The sequence below is a fragment of the Uloborus diversus genome, chromosome 2 (assembly GCF_026930045.1).
Source record: "Uloborus diversus isolate 005 chromosome 2, Udiv.v.3.1, whole genome shotgun sequence".
In the NCBI taxonomy this organism is placed as follows: Eukaryota; Metazoa; Arthropoda; class Arachnida; order Araneae; family Uloboridae; genus Uloborus; species Uloborus diversus.
Genome location: NC_072732.1, coordinates 61,346,140 through 61,370,138, shown reverse-complemented (window position 1 = coordinate 61,370,138; position 23,999 = coordinate 61,346,140). Strand labels below are relative to the sequence as shown.

At 33.1% G+C, this 23,999-nt stretch overlaps 1 protein-coding gene across 1 annotated transcript in view; it reads right to left on the bottom strand.

Annotated features, from left to right (window-relative positions):
- The window catches only part of LOC129235185 (diacylglycerol kinase eta-like), a 303,413-nt gene that overhangs the window by 155,410 nt on the left and 124,004 nt on the right, over nt 1-23,999 (bottom strand). Inside the window, exon 2 of the mRNA XM_054868880.1 lies at nt 6,798-6,845. Within this exon, the coding sequence (XP_054724855.1) occupies nt 6,798-6,821 (24 nt within the window). The 5' untranslated portion in view covers nt 6,822-6,845. The remainder of the gene's footprint in view (nt 1-6,797; nt 6,846-23,999) is intronic.

The window sequence follows — 23,999 nt, the reverse complement described above, 5'->3', positions numbered from 1 at the left end:
TGCATAAACTACTGCATTAGAATTTGCGTTTATGTTTAAACCAATGGCTCTGGGGGGGGGGGGGGGTTTCACGCCCCCCACCTTCTCTGTGCCACAGCACCAATGAGAAAAATTTATAGCATGAGGGAAGAGGAATTGTTTTGTGAATTACGACTATACTTTTTAATGAAGCAAAACAAACACCAGCCCAATTTAAAAAGCTTTCTTGGTTATTTTAAAGAGAGAAATCTGAAGGAAGTGCGGAAATGTGTTTTTTAACATAACTTTCTTGCTTCCATTGTTTTTTGTCTGTTTCAATCTGGTCAGTCATTTTAAAGATGATTTTTGTGTCTCAGGTGGTTAGAGAATTACTTTCGAAGCGCAATGTGGCAAGCAAGACCTTCATCTTTAGCTATACTGGAAATGAGGCAAAACATTGGATATTGATTAAGTATAGTAAGAATAGCAGACTAAACCTTTACTAAAAAATAAGAACTAGTACCGATATATTTTTGAGATAACTTGCTACAAAATAAATTTAAAGCTTTGGTCGCAAAAATTTTGATTGTTCTTAACAAACCTAATTATTCTTAACATTAAAACCATTTTATTATTTCTTCCTGTTTACCAATATTTATTTTATACCGTACTGAGGAATTTCATGTTCAAGAAACTCGACCCCCCAAACGAAATGCTGAAATGCCGCCCCTGGGAAAGTCATAATTTGCTCAATTCGACATCAATCTTCATACGTAAGGTATAATTTTAAAGGTATTTTCTAAAGCTTTCGGAGAAAAATAAACAGAGTTCACATTTTGTTTATTTAAATAAAAAAAAAAACTTAAAGAAACGGGAGTGATTCATTCGGTTAATCTATAAATTTTAGCTTAGATTGTGGAAAATGAAAGCCGGATAAGTCCCAGTGCCCGGCCCAGTAGCGGGAACGTTCGGCTCACAACCGAAGTGTCGCAAGGTCGAATGGCTTTTCATCCCCCCCCCCCTATAAAACTAAAATTAATTAATTAATTAATTAATATTTGAAAAAACTGCATTAACGTCAAGTGTCATCCACAACAAGTTTGAAAAGATGTTTGAACAAGATAGATAAATATACAGGGTGGTCCGTTTTAACCTGCAAAGACCTCTATTTTCGCAACCGTTAGTCCTAGATGCACACTTTCAATTGCAAAAATGTTCAAAATCAGATGCAAGGTTAAGGTATTGAAAGTTTAAAGCAAAAATAAAAATGAGTCAAAAAATACGAAAAGTTTGAAATTAGTACGACCAATATTCACCGAGATATGAAACACAGCGTTTTGTGACTTACACCACTTTACGCTCGGCTTCAATATCACCTTTTGGGGGAAAATATAGCGGCTAACAAGTGTTTAAAATTATATGTGTGCACAGAGTATGGTTTTTCAAATTGTTCGAAGTTAAGTGGCGTGTTTTTGCGCATCACGGCATAAAATTTGCATATATTTTTTTTGAATGGCAATGAAAAATATAACTTATCATTATTATTATTATTATTATTATTTTTACTTTGACAACCTGTTATTCTTCTGAAAGGGCGATATGTTCCTACTTCATCTTCTATATAGTCCCTTTAGTCCCTTAAAACTTTAAACTGTAATATCCCGTTTGAATTTTGGTCGCACAAGTGTCAAGTTTTTTGTGTCAGTAGTAGTTTTCGATAGAAAATATTTTCCGAAATATAACTTAGGGGACCTGGGGCCCGTATAAAAAGTTACATTTTGTATTTTTTGACTCATTTTTATTTTTGCTTTAAACTTTCAATACCTTAAGCCTGCATCTGATTTTGAACATTTTTGCAATTGGAAGTACGCATCTAGGACTAGCTAATGGTTGCGAAAATAAAGGTCTTGCAGGTTAAAAGGGGACACCCTGTATATAGGGAGAGTGAACTATATAGGAATTGGAAAAAGAAAAAAAAACATTAATAATTTTCAAGCGTTTGGAAATTTTGAAAATTTGAAAAAATGTAGTAACAAACCTTGGAATTGTATAACTTCTAACGAATGCTAGGGGGAGGTGGAAAGCAAAAATGTGCCGAATTCAGCTCCTTGCTTCATCTTGCATCAAAAAAGGAAACATTTTGGTTCTCACGTTTCTGTAACATTTTGCTAGAGTCAAACTTTCGTGACTGATGTTTCATATCTTGCGACATTTAATTCCAAATTCAGAATTTTAGAAGTTCTGTTTTGCTTTTATTTTACTTCTATTGTCAATATGTTTAGCACAAGAAAAAAAAAATACACTACCTGTTTTTTGCACTACTTGTAATTAAAAAAAAAAAGTTCTAAAGAGAAATCCGTAGTTTATTTTTTTATACTTAAAAAAAAACTGTTTCTTACACGGTTAGAATAATTCTGTACTTATATATTCAACACAAAGTTTCAGAGACTGGAAAGTTCAAATGAAATGCTTTAAATAATTTTAATTGCTCTATAGCCTTTGTTACCTTCTCCTCCTTCACTCTTCCTCTCTGTTTGTTGTTAACGATTTGTCGAAACAATAAACAATTTTTGCTTTAATTGATCTTAATTTGCAAAATAGTGCATAGCTTTAAAAAGTTTTTTTGTTCCGTCTGCCTATTCTTCTCTGATTTATTTATTCTTTTTTTTTTTTTTTTTTTTGGTCCCAAATACCCCTTATAAGGCTTCAAAATGCAGAATTTTAAATTTATTTTTAAAAATCCTTCGCCTTTTCCTAAAATTTAATATTTTCTATTAGATACCCTTCACCCTCCAAGGTCTATTCAAAAAAAAAAAAAAAAAAAAACCCAGCGGGAGCATTAAAAAACGGAGGAAGAAAAAAGAAAGAAATAAAAATAAAACATGGGCGATTTTGCAGTAAAGAAAGATAAATTAGAAGGAATAAAAATACAATGTAAAGGTGAGTTAGATCAGCAATTCTCAACCGGTGGTTTGGCGAACCAGCACCGTTTAGCAGAAACAATTGGCATTCCGCAGTGGAGTATTCACACCAAAAAACCTGACCAAAAGTCGAAAATGGAATTAAAGTCGACATTTTTTGCTTATCCACGGTAAAAAATTTTCCTTACTCAAAAGAGAGAGAGAGAGAGAGAAACAGGGCCTGATTACCGCACAGGCCTACTAGACCTGGGCCTGGGGACCCCTCTTCCTAAAGGGCCCCAAATTACTCAAAGAATTATGCATACCATTATATACAAAAAATACACACATTTTTAAAATAATAGCCTTTAGGGAGCCGCAAAATTATTGTGGGCCTTGGGCCTCACTTTTAGTTAGTCGGGCTTTGGAGAGAGATATAGAGAGAGAGAAAACATTAAATGATAGTAATAATATCCTATACGGCTTCTTTTATGCGAAAACTTATCGTGTTGCGTGAAAACGTATCCTATACTGCCAAATTTTGTGATTACTTTTCTATGATTTTCAGCAATATTTATCGCTTATTATGTATAATTATTACAATTACTTATCTTATTTTTAAGATTTAAATATTTTTTGTAACTGTTATTTAACATTAAGTAGAATTTTATTTATGTGGCATTTATTAATTCATTTTTTTATTATTACTGTTTTGGAAAAAAAAAGAAAGAAACCCTCAGCCGTTCTCAAAATGTTTGACGGACGTGATTTTTTCCCCTTCTTTTTTTGCAAAGAAAAAAAAATTCACATGTTTTTAACGGTCAGTAAATGCAAGCTTTTTTTTTCAAAAAGAAATAAATAAAATAATGGTATTTTGAATTCAAATTATGTTTTTCGTAATCCCGAGCGTGTGTGTTTGTGTAGGCATGTGTAAGTGTATATGTACGTGCGCACGTGTGTGTGTGTGTATATATATATATATATGTTCGCGTTTGTATGCATGTATGTACGCGCGCATGCGTGTTGTAGGCCTTCATGTGTGCAAGCGTACGTGAGGTGTATGTATGTGTGTGCAAGTAGGATATGGACGCAACCTGGAGACTGTGTTCAGTAGAAGAGCGGCAGTGGGAGGGGCCGATCGACGGTGGTGCTAAACAGGAAGGCGGGGGGGGGGGGGGGATCAAAAGACATCATTCAACAGTTAAATAAAAAACAATTAGCAATTATGATATTATGATTGCTCAAAAAACATCATTGGCCCGCGATTTTTTTTTTTTTTTTCAAAAGCACTCGAAGGTCCGGCGAACATTTTCCCTGCGCTGTTGCAACCGATGCAGAAAAGACTGTTTGTCAGAGATTTATTTTACAATCATGGACAATTTTAACGTTTATTCTACGAGAATCTTGCTGAACTGACGCAGGATTTGACACCTCATTTATGTCGCCAAGTTATCATTACATCCTATGACTGTTTTCTTTGGAATTAAGGATCGTAAATATTTTTAGTTTTAAAACATTGACAGTAATAGGAAAAAGAGATGATGCGTAGTGCGGAAAAGGTGCCAATGGTAGAATGCGCACATAACAAATTCGAAATTTTTGGATCAGCCTCAATTGCGTTCTGTCGACCAAATACTGTTTTTCGACATTTTTAACAAAATTAGTGATCTTTTTTTTCCGATAATGGGTAGTGTGATTGAAGTGCCATATGTGGCAATAAAGTCTCGTATAAAAACTAAGGTGAGTGGTATAATTCCCTCCTTTGACACAAGAGTAGAAGTTTACGTAGACGTTTTAGCAATTAGCTTTTAAACGTTTTTAATAAATTTCGTCAAAACGCTAAAATACAGTTTCTGCCGTATTTATCTGAAATAATTGTACAGTTTGTCCCATATGCATTGTTGTGAATTCTCAGGATGGTTATATTATTTATTTGTCTTTTAGATCCCTTTGCGCCCCCCCCCCCCCCCACTCGTTTCTTCTGGCGAATCATACAGGGAAATCAGTTCATAAGACGAAAAATGAGAGATACATTAACTCTTCTTTAGGTTTGCTGTCTTCAAATTCTGCAGGACGTAGTCCAAGTGAAACAGTTTCACAACTATCAAGTAGGGGAAAGCGGGGCCCAGTGGGACAATTTTAATTTCTTTTGTTATAAGTTCTTTAGCTGTAGTTTAAAAGAAATTTTATTTGCAGAACATGATTATAGAACTCTTGAGCTGTAATTTCCCTCATAATATTCCTTTTTAAAAAGATTGATTTTCGAAAAGCTCTTAAGTCGTCCCTCTGTGCCCCATGTGGGGGCACAGTAGGACACAAGGCATGGCGTAAAGTGGGATATTGAGAAATACTCATAAAATCAGCTATAGTATTATGACAATACTATAAAGATGAAAACAAGATACAAAATAATTTTTCAAAATATTGCATCCGGGATTAAATACATAGCAAGACATGAAAAATGAGTGTCACAAAAAATTATCTCCCCTCTACCCCCTTCTATTTGTTAGAAATTTTAAAATTCAAAATTTGAAGTCACTCTTCCAAATTTTCAGCACTTATTTACTTTTTCAAGTACTTTTCATATTTTTAGTAACGAATCGTGAAATTTTTCGCGAGTTGGAGCAAGCGTTGCTAGTATGCATAAAAAGAATAAAACTAAGACAAAAAAAAATAATAATAATAATAATAATAATAAAATAAAATAAAATAAAAAAAAATAAATTAAAAAAAAAAAATCCGCATAAAAGCTCGGACTTCAATTGTAGCTTAAAAAGCATAACAGCGTGTGTTAATTAAACTGGTCAAATATTTCACAAACATGAATACATTTTTCGTGTCGTTGGTTATGTTTTAATGCTTATTTTTTCACGTAGACGATAATTTAATTATATCTTAGAAAATAAAAAAAAACCCAGCTAGTTAATGATTTTTCTTGAAGATAGCTGTTTGAATTCGAAATAAAACACCAATAATTCTGAAGCTCCAAATTTCATCTCATACAAAAAAATCTGCTGGTATCAAAATTTAAATGAGGACTATGTTTCCAACACCAAATTTGCAAAAGAATCTTAAATGCCTTTTTGCTTAATATCGCCTCGTCGTTAATTACAGTCCTATAAAGATGACACTGAAAAATGAGCTCCTTCAAATATTGATTCTATTTCACACCTCACTGACTTGCAACCTTTCTCGAGGAAATAGCGGAGAAACATACAAACAACTCTTTTGCAATATATTGCAAACGATTTTAATCATATGCAGGTGTTACAGCCAAAAATTAATGCAATTTATAAAAATGGTAATAAATTTATATTTTACACTTTATGGAAATTTTATTATGAAATAACTACTTCAATCAAAAAATTGACCAAAATGTACCAAATTTTAACACTCTTTTCGACAACAAGTTTTTGAAACTTGATTACAGGTGAGAGGGGTGTGACGACTTTACGTTACGTATCAGAAGTTCTGTTGTGGGTACGTGAAGACCGAATTGGAGAGTGTCGACTTTTACCGGTGACTCACTGGAAATATTCCGTCTTTCACTGAGGTCTTTGGTATGCGAATGTTCGATATTCACTCGCTAATGTCAGGGGTTACAAGAATTCGGACGGCAATATCTAGTCTTTTTCTAATTGAATTGATTTTTGAAGTCAGAATATAAATAAATCAGATTTAAAAAAAAATACTGCAAGCACAACTCTTTCAAAATTTAATTTAATCATTTCAACTTAAACCAAATAAAACTATTTTTTTTTTCCAGAGTAATAGTAATTTTTAAAAACGTAAGCTTGAAACAAGTTACTCGTTCAAAGTTGAATTAAAACCACAAAATAAATAAATAAACTAAACAAATAGCGCTAATATAACACAGAGTCGATAGTTTGTATATTACTTAAATCAACTGCATTCTACTGTAAACTGAATATGACCTACTTGAAAAGAGCTTGTTTGTTTCATCAAAAATCCTTCTTTGATACATACCTAAAAAGAGAAAATATTTATAAGTTAAAACTATCCTTCTATACACAAATTGTAAAAACTACACTTTTCATTTAATATATTAATAAACTGATTGAAAAGAAAAGGATCAACCAAAATGACATAGCATTACAAATGTATGGTAAACTTTTGCCAGTTTGTTTGATACGATTCATAAATTTTTCATGCAACAATCTAAAAAAAATCCTTTACAGCTTAGATACACATCAGAATTAAGATTTGTTCATTGAGAACATTTCGATCCAAGTAAAACGTTTGATTAGCTTCGCGGAGGGAAGAATAACACTGTCATGGGAAGGCAAACGCAGTATCTGCAAACTTTTCAGTTTTATTTATTTACTAGTGGTATCCGCACGGCTTTGCCCGTAATAGAAAATTAAAAGGTCTTTTGGTTCGCCTATATATTTACAAATAATGTATGGTGAATTTTCTCGCCAATTGGCTTGTGCCCATGTTACGGTTTCACGTTATGATAATTTCGTAATTTACTCCTCCTACTAATTTCTTATGATAATTTTGCTCGGGAAAATGTTCTTGGAATAAAAAAGAACTACATCGAATTTTCGAAAAATCGCTTCAAGGTGCACACTTTCATGCTGGAAACTAACTTAGTGCCAATATTCATGAAAATCAGCCGAACGGTCCAGCGCTATGCGCGTCACAGAGATCCGGACAGAAAGACTTTCAGCTTTATAATTAGTAAAGATTTGCATTTTTGTTCTTTATTATACATTACGTGTGTTTATGTGTAGGGGGGTATGTGTATGTCTGTCCAGGCATGAGTGTGTGGGTAGTTGTGTGTATGTGAGTGTGTTGGTGTGTTTGTGTGTGTCTGTATGTATGCGTGTGTGTGTATGTGTGTGCGTATGTGTATGTGTGTGTCTGTATGTATGTATACGTGTGTGTGTATGTATGTATGTGTGTGCGTATGTGTATGTGTGTGTGTGTGTGTGCATGTATGCGTGTAAGTGTAGGATATGGACGCAACCTGGAGACGGTTTTCGCTATAGGAGCAGCATCGTGAGGAGCCGGTCGACGGTGGTGCTGCAGAGGGTGCTGGCGGGAAAATAAAATGATAGGAATTCAAAACAGTCAAGTGAGAACAATAAGCAATCGTGATTGCTCAAAAAAAAACGTCAAATCCCAACATTATCCTATTGTTAGTAAGGCATCCAAAACGCATTTCTTCAAATATCTCACCTCATTTCAGCAGATACTGCATTTTACCTTCCCACAGCAGAATAGCGTGCGTCGACAGAATCATTATTTTACGAGACGTAGCAAGTACAATCGCTTCTTTAATTGTTTGGCTCAAACTCTGAAAGCGATTCTGATAATTGGAGTTCTATTGTGCTTTTTTCCCCAACATTCCGCAACTGGCTCGTAAAATTCACTCTGATAACACTAGATGGTTGCACTGTACTCATGGGTCGCAGCAACACATCAGTTTTACCCGCCTAACATTATTATTTAAATCTCAGACTTATGACCGTCTGTTACTGAACCCTTGTCAGTTACTGGTGTCGTTACTCTAGTTGTACTGAATGAATTATAAAAAAAGAAGGAAAAAATACGTAAATACACATACAAATGTTCTTTGTTTTTAACTTGCAAAAAGAAAAAAGTACTCTAATTTGTTAAAATGAAGTATTCGATAAGAAAGGATAAACGGAGGAAGAGATCACATAAGTACCAGTAGATTAAGATGTTCGAAAACTTGCTTGTAGAGACAATTGAAAATCACAAAACACATTTTGTTCGGTAGCGAGTCGTACAACAACAACAAGCGGCCAACTGTCACTGAGACACTGTCTCATGGGAGTCCTTTTTGAGTAGCTCTAATACCCCCACGTGAAATCGGTTCCAAACAGAAAGAGAACCTTGTCATTCTGTATTGCCCGACTAATCCATAATATTCTCCTCTCATCTACTTATTACAGCGTGCCCCATTTAAACTGTAACGCCTCTATTTTCGCAACCGTTAGTCCTAGATGCACACTTCCAATTGCAGAAATGCAAGGTGCGTGTTCAGACATTGAGAGTTTTAAGCGAAAAAGAAAATGAATGAAAAAATACCAACTCTAACTGTTTATACGGGAGCCTAGGTCCTCTAACTGCGGAATTATGAAAGTAAAAAACATAGCACTATGTATATTTTTCATTGTTATTGAAAAATAAATGCAAATGTTATGCAATGATAGCTAAAATCAACACCACAAAAGCTCGTAAAATTTGAAAAAATTTACTCTATGTGCAGGTGCACACATAATTTTAAACCCTTGTTAGCCGCTATATTTCACCACAAAGGGTAGCATTGACTGCGAGTGTAAAGTGGTGTAAGTCGCAAACCGCTGCGTTTCGTACCTCGGTGAATATTAAACGTACTAATGTCATTCTTTTCGTGTTGGAAATATTTTTCAATAGAGATTACGTCCCTAAATATTAATAAAGGACCTAGGGTTCGTATAAAAAGTTTGATTTCGTATTTTTTCACTGATTTTCTTTTTTCCTTTGAACTTTCAATATCTAAACTCTGCACCGTATTTTGACCTATATTTGCAACCGGAAGTATGCATGTAAGCATAACCGTAGAGAAAAAAGACGTCTTGCAGGTTAAACGGGAACACGCTGATTAAAATTTGATATGATACATTTTGTTTAAAACAAATTTCCACGGCTAACTGAGCTGCTATGCTTGCTCGAAAGTTTGAACTAGCATGAAAGAAACCAAAGCAAAGTCGCATATTCGAGGCTTGATCTAGCAAACTGATAACATTTGAGTTGAAGCCGGTCTGGGTTCAGAATTTTCTGCCCATAAAACTTCTTATCACGTACAATCCAACCCCACTCTTTGATCAGTTGGTCAATATCCAATTAAAAAATGACGCAATTTTTGCGTGTATGAAACTGTCACAGTCAGTGGTTGGAAAAACTACTTTTTTTGTAGCGAACTACAACTACTTTATTACAAATGTAGTTAACTACAACTACAACTATTTTTTTCAAAATGTAGCAACTACAAACTACTTTTGAAAAGTAGTCGCTACTTCGCTACTTTTTAAAAAATAAATAAATAAAAAGCATACATATACACACCGTTTGAGGATTGAATGAAAAAATTAAACTGGTTTAGATTAATATATTGACTTATTTGAAAATGAAATATTTACTAATAATTATATATTTATTGTTTCATTCCTTTACCGAGCAAATTGGTCATTCCAAACGATTTTTTTACGATTTTTACGAATATTCAATGCAAGAAAGGATTTAAAAAGTTGAAGGACTTCAACTTTCAAGTTTTTAATCCTTTCCTGACAGTGAATATTTCATTCAAGAAGTGCAACTAGGCTACTTGAAAGTTTAATAGATGTAGTCATAATTTGATTAAAATTTTGTATAGACACTAGCCGCTTGCGGCGACCAGCTCGTCCGCCTTTTTGCGCCAGGGTTGCCGCTTTCGTCGGCTGATTAGACATTTTAGCGACGGTATTAATCAATGTTTTTCTCTATATATCAATATTATCATTCGCCTTTTTACGCCAACGTTGGCTTCTTCGGCGGCTGCTTAAATAAATTTTGTGTTGAATAAAGTATTTTCTAGATCTATCTCCCGTTATGTCCTTTGTAATATTTTTAAAGGGGGGGGAGGACTCTTCATGCAAATTTTGCCGGAAAATAACAAAAAGCACTTCCACTTTTATGTGAAAGCATTGTTTTTTCAAAGTCATGGTGTGTGTTTGTGGGGGGGGGGGGGTCATTGATCCCCCGTTGAAATTCCTCTATTTCTTACTGTCCATCTACTGTATCCACCTCTATATTTGTCCATATATAGTCCCTCTTTCTCTCTATCTATCTATACGATCCATGCATATCTACCTCTGATAGTAATTAACAATCCTTTTCTGTGTTAAAAAAAAAAGTTTTTTGCTCACTTAATATCATCTCTCTATCTACCAAACCTAACCACCAATCCCTACTAAAATCATGCAAAATACCGCGGGCTTTATTTATTTACTTAAAATTGCACGCAAAAAAAAAGGCTCTAAGTACCCATAAATATAGCAAAACGTCCAGAAAAAAAAATAATAAAAAATATATTAATTTGAATTTTCGGCATCTTGAATTCAAATTATGTTTTTCGCAATCACGAGTGCGTGGTTGTGTGTGGGGGTATGTGGGTATGCGTTTGTGTGTACGGGTTATGTGTATGTGCGTGTAGGCATGTTTGTTTGTGTCTGTGGGGGGATGTGCATGTGTGTGTAGGCATATGTATTTGTGTCTGTGTGCAGGCGTGAATGTGTGGGTAGTTGTGTGTATGTATGTTTTTGTGTGTGTATGTGTGGGTGTCTGTATGTATGCGTGTGTATATGTGTTTGTATGTGTGTATGTGTTTGTGTATGTGTGTGTAGGTGTATGTGTGTGTATAAGTGTGTGTGTGCGTGTGTAGTTGTGTATGTATGCGCGTGTGTGTAGGACATGGATGCAACATGGAGACAACTTTCGCTAGAGGTGCAGCATCGTGAGGAGCCCGTCGACGGTGATGGTGCGGAGGGTGGCGGTGGGAAAAATCAAAGGAACGTCAAAAACAGTCAAGTGAGAACAATAAGCAATCGTGATTGCTCAAAAAAAAAAAAAAAAAAAAAGTTGGGAAAATAAAGATATGAAATCTTTGAACGTTGGAAAAAAAAAAAGTGAAGAGAAAGCAACCGATTTCAGTTAGGTCACGTGATTAGGAAGTGCGGAACTCAGCCGGCAATGCTTACAGGTCGCGCCGTGTTCTGCATTTAAAAAATTATAATAAAAAAACTTTTGCGTATTTTTAAAAACTTTTTTCTTCTGAAGGGGGCAGAATGTTTTTACTATTACCAACTAAAATTTTGGAATTGAGGGCTCAATACTTTTTGCAGGATGGGTTTCAAAAAAAACTAAACCCAGAAAAAAATGCGAAATAAAGGTTTTTTCAAAAATTTATAAAAAATACAAAAATTGCTCTATCTTCAAAATTTTTTCATTCATCCTATTTAAAATTAAATTTCCTACACTATAGTACAAAAAATATTTGTGTGGTGCGATTGGTTCGGGGTCTGTGGGGTAAAAAGTACTAAAAAGTGCAAAAAAACGCATAAAACATTAAATAACTTTTTTCTAATTAAAATATCAAAAATCGAAGCCCGAGGTGCACAACTTCAGCAAAAACTACACCTGTATACCAAATTCCATCTTTCTAGGCCTAACCGTTTTCCCGGGATGCGCGCCACACACACACACACAAACATCTTATTTTATTATATGTATAGATACATATATGTACATAAAATTGATTTAGATGGTTAAAAACAGCTTTAAACAAAAGAGAAAAACTTTAATTTTTATTATAGGAGTTAATTTTACAGGCACTTATATTTTTTGTAAAAACTAGTTAATTGATTTTGAGTTTCAAGCTAGGGATCCGGATTTGAACACCATCTGCTTTCTTACGTTACTGATAAAATGAAATAAGAGCATTTTTCAATTTTACCAAATGACCTTGAAAACTTACAATATTTAATAATTGACTTTTATTTTGTTGATATATCAACACTCAATCAGGAAAAAAAAATTCTAAAAATATCCCAAACGGTACCAGTGTATTTATAATCAAATATTAATAAATATCCAAAATATGAAACATAACTAAGAATGCTTATTTTACTTCAATGTTAAAGTGTCGATTAGCGCGAAATGGCTGAATAGAGGTTTTTTCCGAATAACGATTTTTAGACCTAACGCGAATTCCTTACCCCGTAACACGAAAATTTTCGGAATGGAATCGCAAGGCTTAGGTATCGCCTTCTTTATTGGGTACTAAATATTAGTTTCGTGAATGAGCTTTCCTTTTAGCATCACTGAAAGCAAAAGTACCCCATTAGTCAAAATATCGCTTTGTTAATTTAGAAATCGTCACTCCGCATCTTTTTCACTCTTAATCTGAAGTTGACGGAACGTTATTTGACATAAGCGGGCTGTTTTTCTCTCGTTTTAAAAGGAATAATAGAAAGTTTCTGACAGCTAAAGAAATTTAAAAATTTTCGATATTCTTGAACAACTGAAAAGTGCGTCGAATATAATTATACTCTACTATAAAATATAAACTCTACAGCACTATTGTAGTGCTGCATTTTATTATTGCTACATACTATACGTACTGTACTGTTTCATTTTATGCCAATCTCTCCTATTGATTTTGTGCACCCTAGCCGTACTTACATTCAATAACAAAGCTTTTTTTTTCAATGCGCAAGTGTCGACTAGCGCGAAATGGCAGAATAGCGAGCTTTTTTTTAATAAAGAATTTTGGAGCTAACGCGAATTCCTCACCCCGTAAGACGAAAATTTTCGGAAGGGAATCGTAAGGCTTAAGTATCATCTTCTTTATTGGGTACTAAATATTAGTTTCGTGAATGAGCTTTCCTTTTCGCGTTAGGAATTCGCGTTAGCTCCAAAATTCGTTACTCGAAAAAAGCTCGCTATTCAGCCATTTCGCGCTAGTCGACACTTGCACATTAAAAAAAAAAAAAAACTGTGTTATTGAATAAAAATACGGCTGGGGTGCACAAAATCAGTCGGAGAGAATGGCATAAAATGAAACAGTAAAGTACGTATAGTATGTAGCAACAATAAAATGCAGCACAACAATAGTACTGTAGAGCAGACACAGTAATTATATTCGACGCACTTTTCAGTTGTTCAAGAATATCGAAAATTTTTAAGTTTCTTTAGTTGTCAGAAACTTTCAATTATTCCTTTTAAAACGAGAGAAAAACAGCCCGCTTATGCGAAATAATGTTTCATCAACTTCATTTTAATAATGAAAAAGATGCGGAGTGACGATTTGTAAATTATCAATTTCAGTTCTCTACGTTTATATTCGAAAAAATGAAGTTACGAAATGAGTTAAAATAGTTTGAGGGGTGTTTACAAATGTCTAAAATAATTGGTATGTTCATTAAAAAAAATCGTATACATACTCTTTTTCTCAACGCGAAATTTCAACCTAAGTGGGGAGTCATATCCCTAAAGTAAGTTGAGATTTGACTGTAAATGTGGAAGACATTCATACCTTTGGCTTAACGGGCAAATTTTGCACAAAACGGAAACATTTCCGTTATTATACATTTCTATGTAATATTTATTGTTAGTTGGCCAGAGAGAGGGTAGTTCAGTGTCATCCTCTTCTATAACATTTACAGTAACTTCCAAATTAGGAGGATATTTTGGAGCAATAATCTCATTGATATCTAAAATATTCATCCACGGGACATTCTCTGCTGTGCTGACAGAAAATACAAACGGAGTACTACTTGACAGTTATCGCTTATTCTTTTCTTTCTGAGCCATGCCCTGCTGAAAGAAAATATTAGGGAAATGTGAAAATTTCGATGCCAAACAAACTAATGGAGTCTAACAGATAGAACATATGGCGTCAAAATATGTCTGATGTCAGCTCGTATTTTTCAGAGTCTTACGAATCTGATTGATGCAAGTTTAACTCGCGTAAGACTTGCACCAGTCAGATTGTTTGAAACCTCGTTATTTTTTTTTTTTTTTTAACTTTACTTAAAAGTAGTTTTTAGAAATCGCTACAAACTACTTTTTTTTTGTAGCGAACTACTCGCTACTCTACTTTTTTTAAAAAGTAGTGCTTTACACTACAAACTACTAAAAAATGTAGCTACTACAATAGCGTCGCTACTTGTAGCGGGCTACTTCCAACCACTGGTCACAGTTGAAAAATTTCAGCAGAATGAAACCTCGCTAACGTAGAAGTAATATCACCGTGAAATCGGTACCATCCCAAGTGAGCTCACAATACAATTGCAGTAGAAAAAAAGTTTCGCCATTTATTTCGAACAGTTAAGCTAAAAGCAAGAATGATTCCCGCAGGGATATCATAACGTTTTCCCTTCTAGAAAAGACATTCACACACAATTACTTTTTGTAATTAATTTCCTTTTTGACTTTCAGCGAAAATAAATAAAATGCATGAACAAAAAAAAAAAAAAAAAAAAAAAACTAAAAAGAAGATTTACAAATAAAACGTTCACTTAGAGCAAAACTATTTTTTAAAACAAAAAGGAAAAAGAAGGCCCATTATCATGCAACAGTTACGTAAGAAATGATGGACATAAATAAAGTAAAAATAAACGTGTTTGCTTACTTTTGTATTCGATAATGCTATTAGAATATTTGATCTTGACATTTACCAAAAAATGCACTTTTAAGGCTGGAGCATGCCTTTAACGTTTTGCTCCCTTCAGCGTTTTTTTAATTCTTCTCTTACAAGCACTTAGATGGCAAGAAAAACATCGCCTTCTGATGTACGGCCAGCTGCTCTCGACGGGCTTGAAGTACACAGGGAAAAAAACTAACTCGTATAATTTGTGTTTTCATTCTGCTTAAAATACTGGAATCGAGTTGAGTAAGAGAGCGCGTCGTGGTAGCAGGCAAGCATTAAAAAGAAAAACGGAATTAATCTAAGAGGGAAAAAACTTTTTTTTTTTTCGACTGTGATCTTAGAGTAAGGAGACACTGAAAATTAAATCTAAAATATTCCTCCAGTAGCGTTCAGTTTTTACGCCAGACCTGATAAATTAAACTAAGAAAATTTATTTCTGACAAAACAAACTCGAAAGCAACATTGAACAATTCATTATAGTACGATGTTAAAAATCGTCGAAAATTAAAATGGAATCCTTTTTGGTTTTAACGCAGGGGCGGCAAATAGGGAGGGCAAGAGGGGGCGGTCGCACCCCCGAATTTTTGAGCAAAATGATAAAAAATGGTTAAATTCAATTTTTGTAAATCGCACATCAATGTTCATTTCAAAACAATCTCTCGTTCTCAGTAATATTTGATGAAACTCGACACATTTCCTGGCACATGCAAGTGTTTTCCGTTACTTAAAAGATAATTTAGGAATTGATGAAGCATTTTCTGGCCTTTTCAGTACAGAAAAAAACTGACGAAGGACGACGGTGAGCTTTAACTAAAGAAGTAATTTTCCAATATAGGCTAACTACTTCATTTTGTATGTCCAGTGTAACGATCTGGCCAGGATCTATAAATTTTGGGCCCCCTGCAACAAAATCCGTAGGGCTTCTCCCAGAGGCCAGCAGTGTATTTGCAACGTTAATAAGCCTGAGTGCCTGTTTCCCCTCCCCCCTTTTTTTCAATTTCTTGGGCCGTTGGACCCTTTAAGGATGAGCCCCCCTCCCCCCGTCACTGAGGGATCTACAGGAACGCAGATCCGGGCCTGAAACTGGAACGATGCTTTCTACAGTATCAGAGGCCCGTGCAATCAAGTGGTATGCATGATTTTCAAAAGAAAATTGCATGGTACTTTGCATTGATTGTTACGTTTATATGGTCTTCCATAGTTTTAATAGTTAAAACTATAAAGCATTTCTCAATAATTTCAAAGCGGTGATTTGACGCCTGGCAGAATTATTGCAAAACGATTCTTTAAATGATGAGAAAGCTGGTGCCATTTAGCATGAATGGCTTCGTTTAATTTGTTTATATTGTGGAAAGTTTTTGAACAGTATTTTACTCTATCAAGACATCTTCAATCCGTTACCTTTATTTTTAGACTATTCAAGCTTCAGTTCAGTTTACAATTGAAACTGTTAATGGTTTTAGCTTGGATGTTTACTTCAACCAAGTGTGCAACTTTTCCAAAAAAAAAACACAATTTAGAATATGTGACAGAAATCCACATCATATGATGAAAAGTTAAACAATGATTCAATTTTTTGTATGAAATAATGGATTTAGTTTTTAATGAAATTAACCTAAGATTTGATGATGAATATTTTTCTGTATTGTTGACTTTATATTATTTGGATTGGATGTTGAAAACGAAAAATAAAATATTTCAATGAGGCAAGAAGCATTGTTTTGTTGATAGAAACTAGATTATTCAATGAGGAAAAAGGAAGCTATTCACAATTTTTAAAGTTGCCTGGGTGATTTTTAAGAGCAAGATCTGAAAAGTGTATTTTCGTGCATAACTTTGTTACCTCAATTATTTTTTAACTATACCAACCAGTTCAGTTAGTCAAGAAAGATCATTTTTACGTCTCAGGAGGTTCGAGAATTATTTTCGAGGCACAATTTTTTTAATTTTTTAAATTTAAATCTTTAACCGTACTGGCAAAAGAGCAAGGCCCTGGGCATTGATGGATTAGTGCATGATTTCCTGTTCTTCTGAATTCCGAAAAGCATGCAATAAAAATTCACTAAAATGTAAAAACTGTAGTATCAAGGTGTTTAATATAAAATGAGTTAAAATTTTGTCATAAATTTTAATTCATTTTAGAATAAGTTATCATGTTTTCAAACATTATTGTTTGTTAACATTAGTCCCGTTTTATGACTACCTCTTGTTAGCCAGTGTGTGTTTTGTACCATACTGAGATAACTTATATTTAGGAAACTAGACCCCCCAAATGAAATGCTGAAATGCCGCCCCTGTTTTAACGTAAGGTATTCCTTTCCAGACGATACTTTTATTTGTCAAAAATTAAATTAACTTTGCTAATTAACAAGAGATGCGTTCAGTGCTGTTCAGGAATCGTCGATATATATCAGTCGATATATATCCAATATTTATTTTGAAAATATCATGATATTTTGATGTTTTCGGTAGTTATTTTTTCAACTACCGTATTTTCAATATAAAAATTATTAATCATTGTAATTTTGTTTATTTTTTCTTTAAAAATAACCAAAAAAGTTATGTAGGGGAATGTGGGTCAAAGTGAAATGGTTAAGATGGCTGAGTTTTTTCAAAATGAACAAATCAGAAATTTGTTTTGAAAATTACAGTACATAAAGAAAGAACATTGTATTTTTTGATAAAACTTGTTTTGAAATAGTATTTTTTATTTTTGGCAGTAAATTTGAGCTTTCAAAAAAAGGTAGACAATTTTCACTTTTTTTTTCCATGGTGCAAAGTGAAAAATAAAATATTTTTCTAATGAAACATTTCTATTTGAGTATGAAACATATTTTTGATAAAAAGAATCAGTAAATGAAAGGTTGAATGAATAGATGAAAACATCATGAAACAAAAAACGAATAAATAAATTATTAAATCAAATAATATATGAAGAAAATAAATGAGCGAGTAAAAAAAATGAATGAATAAGAAATAAACGACTAAATAAGTGAATTACTAAATGAATTAATGTAAATGAGTTAATTAATAAATAAAAATATAAGTGATTTACATTAAATGATTGAGTGGGTAAATGAAACAAACTATTTCACTCTGCTCCGTATGTACTTGTCTAATTGTACAATTTATTTAAAATACAAATATGCTCCACACTAACTAAATTTTTCTGCATTGAATATTAAGAGGTCTCAATTTATAGTTAAAATGTTAATGACAAGCACTTTACCATTTTATGGTAACAAAAATAATTTTTGACTTACAACAAAATATTATAATATGAGTATCAATTTTTTAAAGTTGCCTGTAGAATCAAATGCTTTAATCTTCGGCGGCATTTTTTTCCTGACTGGAATAGACTACATTTGATACTATATCGTTAAAATAATACCAGATAGATGAAGCTAAATGCAGAGAAAGTATTTCACCATTTCACTTTGCCCCATGTTCCCCTACTATATTTTTATGATGTATAAATACATGATTAATATAACAAAGTAATATAATATTCCTTTTTATTTTAGGTTCATAAATATATTAGAAATGTAACAATTGTAATTTATATTAGAAGTGCCTAATTAAATATTAAACATTGGTCAGAAAGAAAAAAAAAAGAAAAGAAAATGTCTAATGACTGTGCACCGACAAATGCATTTTTTATTTCTAAATCATACAACTGTGTAAAGAAGAAAAATGAGTAAAACAGCTAATGCTAAATTAACTCCACTAAAAATTGATACAAATGTAAAATGAAATATTAGATATAAGTAATGAAAGAAACCTTAATTTTAAGTTTACATATTGTAATAATAATCTAAGAAAATAAAGAGTAATTTGAGGATGCATTTACTATTTTGAAGACTTTAGTTTGTGTTGATTGAAAATATTGGATATGTAACAAAATATCCGATATATATATCATAATATCGAATACTTCGATATTTTCGAAAATATCATGATATTTTCGACCCCTGATGCTGTTAGATATTCATGTTCTACTCAAACATAAAGAGTCTCAAAAAGTAAAAGGGAAGGGGAAAAAACTTCACATGGGGGTAAGGTAAGGGGGAGGGGAAGGTGATCTGATCGTTAAATTATGCTTTGACATATTTTGGTTTACTCTTTCAAAGAATGTAAGATATTATTTCCTCAACAAATGTCCCCTGAAAAACTAAAATTTTATCGATACTCACAGGAGACGATTACTAAACTTTCCTATTGACAAAGATAACAGTCGTTCATCTTTTTTTTTTTTCTTTTCTTCCTTGAAATATTATATTTTATCATTTCTTTTTTGTAAAACAATGCATGTGATAACTACGCTGTAAAGATTTCGCGCGTAAGTGTCAAAAATAGTTCGCGACACTTTCTCGGTAAAAATATTTATTACATACAGCAAACCTTTCATGAATTATTCACAATAACATGATGGTTCCATTTCAGCAATTTATCACGTTGGCAAACATCGCTGACGTGTATCACAAGGAGAGTTAGCTACCCTAAGTCCTAGGTTTTTCCAAATTGTTTTTTTTTTTTTCCGAATCTTCGGAAAGCCCTTTTCCAGCTCTTATTCCAATTCCACCTGGAAGTAGACTCCGAGCAATTTTTTAGTCACATGAGAACATAGTTATTTCTTACCAAAAGCTAGAATATAGTGTGGTGCCCAAAGGTTTCGATCCGATACTAACAGTGTTGTTAGTAGGAAAAAAAATGTACCCTCTTTTTCTAGAGGGTAGATGTCAGAGTTGATTAATTTTTGTTAGGCAAAAAAAAAAAAAAAAAGACCAGTTTTTGTTACTTAGCGCTACTAGGTAGAGCAGGGCAGATGAGAGGAAATGTCAGCCTAGTCAGAAACTATGGGCCCGGCCGTCGAGAGGGCCCGCCTCGGGATCAGAGTATTTAAAATTTTATAAGTTTTATAGCGGGAGGGGGAGGCAACGACCTCACTCACAAGGGTCCCGCCGAGGCTCTCGGTGGCCCTCAGGCACTGCACTTATATATAAAAATATTGATATGTAATGCAAGCACACGTTGTAATTCAAATTTCAGCAAAAACTGGGAAATTTGAGAACACACTTACTGCTTTTTCAAACAGATTTAAGATGCAAATACGAAAAGATAAGCGATATTGTATCGATATACACAGAAATAGAGAAAGAAATCTCAAAGACAAAAGTTAAACACAGACAACATGGCAGAATCCACAATATAAGAAATCAATGAAAACCGAAGTACTTATCTCAACATAGATCGGGAGAAACGGAAGCTGCAATGAGGTTCATCGAACTGCTAAATATGCTTTTCTTTTACAAAGGAAATTGTAAAAATATTGCGCTTAAGTGTTAGTCAATGTTTTATAGTTTTGGTTACATTTGGTTAATGACATTGATAAGGTCTGCCATGGAGGAGAGGAATTTTCAATTAATATAAGCCTAATGGATACATCTTTCAGGGAAAGAAATTGTTTCTTCGTTGATACAATCTGCATATGTTAAGCATATGAAAACTTGTGTATTTCTTTTATTTACACATTCTTTTACATCTGCATCCCTGAAATTCAAGTTCACGGAGGTAAGAGTTCCCAATAACCACACTTTGTTCTTAAAACAAAATCTATCTTCTTGTTTTTTAACAAAAATCTCACAACTTTTTTATGGCTGAAAATAAACAAGGCGGCTCCCTTGTATCATGAGAAATAAAATGTGATGACATTACTGTCATCTGTTAATGAGAAATAGCGTTTAGTGTTTGGGTAACGGAGGTGAGAATTTGGGTGACATAATTCCTTATCCTACTAAAACGAAATAAAACGCAATACTAACACATTAAATATACTTAAACAATAAGTATTTGAGACACTTGTGAAAGGAATAGTAAAGAAAAAAATAATTATATAATTTTAATTAAACAAGTCATTAAGCAACATGAACACAAGGTGTGTGACATGCCACGGAGGTGAGAATTCACATGCTGTGAACCAAAAATATATTAAAATAAAAATTATTACTTAAAAATTGTTAGCAGGTATAAATAGATATATTTTTGATGAAATTAATGAACATAGTTAAATGAATAATGAATTGTTCCTTAAAGTTTTTACTGTAGCAGGCGTGTGAAAGAAAAGTTACTTTTTGAAGAATAACCCAATAACGAGATCGTTTTAAAGAGATCCAAAAGGAAACCGGTAAAGTAAAATGTTCTCAGTTTAGATACGTATGTTTCGGAGGGAGGGGGGGGGGGAGCTAACGAATATAATAAAACAGCTTACGACACATAAAACTTACAAGGCTTAAAGGAAAAACAAAAAGTTAAAGTATATCGCAGTCATTTACTATAGTTGAATAACAGAACATTTTTGAATTCAAAAATTCAAAAATGTTCACAAAATCAAAAACACAGCTTTCAAGGAAAATGTAATATGTCTAACAACTGCATTCAAAACCCCATTTGTTACCAATGCCTGTATCGGAGGGAATACGATGCATGCTTTCTGGTTTCTTTCCAAAACTTGCGTAAACCGTTTGATTTCTATTGAATTTGATCTTCTTATGTTTTATTGCAGTACTCTTTTAAACATAATAATATGCAAAATATCTCCCAGAAATATCTGATAAACATTAGAGTCTCTTTTACTAATTTAATTCTCCTCATATACTTTTCCCTAGGTCTTAGGGTCTGGTGGGGAAAAGTTGTCAATGGGGTAAAGTGGTCATACGTCAAATAAATGGCTATAGCTTGGAAATAAATGTTCGGATGAAAGTGAAAATTTTATTTTAGGGTAGGGCAGTTAGAAACTACATTTTGAATACAAAATTTTACAACTAGAAAATTTTATTCGGAAAAAAAAAAATTGTGTGAATATGAAAAATTTTAAAATCTAAATACTTTTTTTAACTTCCTAGGGAAATTTTGTTTGTTAGAATTATGAACAGATTGACTGCACAGGAAGCTTGCTTACATATCTAAAGAACTCTTGCTCATTAGCAGTTAGCTGAATCTATTTTGGATATTTTTAACACGCTTTTATTAGCTTCACCTGTATGTATGTATGTATGTATGTATGTATGTATGTATCTTGTAACGGAATCTTGCAACTCAAATTTCGCCCACTTCCTGCGATCGGATTCTTTTGAAATTTGGCACGCGACCTCAAACCCGATGACAATGCAATATTCTCTAATCAAATTAATTAATTAACCCTTTTAATTGTTAGTTTCTTCCAATTTTAATCAATATTTTGGCATAAAACCAACAATGTGAAAAAAGAAAAATTTAAAAAAATACATTAAAAAATGCTCGCAAAAATTATTTAAAAATATCTACAAAAACCTTTAATTTTTCTGCATCAGACAAAATTTGTTCCAATGTTCCAAGGTAATTAGAACATGAAATATAATTGTTTTTAACTAATTTCATGGCAAAATTTAGGTGAGCCTTCAATTGGAAATTCATTGCTGATCAGACCATTGTTGAACAAAACTTTTATTCAAATGCATCTCAAATTTTCAAAGTAATATAAATATGATTTCCGTAAACATACATCGATGACTTACAGTAGCTTCCCATCGGGGTGCCCTTGTCTTAACTTTAAGATATTACATCGCACTCGTTTTTAAAAAATTTCGTCACCTGATAATTCTCCAACATAAGACTAAAAATCAGAAAAATAAAATAATAGTTTAAAAAACTAAAAAAAGACACTTTCGTAGCAAAATGAACTAAAAAGTGAAAAATAATTTTTGGATGATAATAGTTGACCAATCACTTAATTTTAATGTAATACAAAAAAGCGTGGGGGGCTTCTTATCAGTTGTCTTGAATTTCTTCCATTTGTTGTCCATGCAAAAATGTAAATAGACAGCACCCCACGGTTTTTTGTATTACATTAAAATTAAGTGATTAGTCAACTATTATCATCCAAAAATTATTTTTCACTTTTTAGTTCATTTTGCTACGAAAGTGTCTTTTTTTAGTTTTTTAAACTATTATTTTATTTTTTAGAACAATTTAAGTAAGATAGGGTAAAGTGGTCGTAATATTAGGCTTAACGAATATTGTTCTTCTAAAGTTACTTAATCTCTAAGTATAAGGCAGATACAAATTAAATATTAATTTCACTGAATATGAATTGCTTTTACAGTAAACAGGATTAATTATACGAGTATGCGTGTATGCATAGGCATATACTCGTGTAGACACGTATATATACGTATTCACATAAATGCACCAATAAACACATATATGGGTAATTTCAAATATTTTTAATCTATACAGATATACATTCGACTGTACACGTATATACCCGCTAAAACTCGTATATATGAGAACACTTATATACTCAGGTAGACACGTATGTACAAGTACGCATTTGAGTAGACACTTACGTACAAGCATATGATATACATGTATACGGGGTGAGTTTAAACTCTTGGGCAAATTGATAAAAGGTGTTAGAGGAGATGATAAGAAGTAAGAATCACATAAGAAACATATGGTCACAAACACAACGAACGCTGACGCGCTACATGTACGCAAAGCCAGAAACTAATGGATGCAAAACAAGTCACAAATTTATTACACAAAGACAATTTTACACAACATTTTAGGTCTTAAAAAAGTTTTACAGCGATTGATGAAATTTGCGGCCTGCAGCTGTAATACATGCGTCGCAATCACAAAGCACTCTCTGTTGCAAAAACGAGACTTTTGAAAAACTTTTATCATTCGCTGCGCCTTTGTTGCGATGCGTGTATTAGAGCTACTACAGGCCGCAACTTTTAACAACTGCTCTAAATATTTGTTAAAAGCTAAAATGTTGGGTAAAATCATCTTTAAGTAACAAATTTGTGACCTGTTATGTATTCAATAGTTTCTGGCTTTGTGTGTATGTTAGTGCGTTAGAGACCATAAGCTCCTTA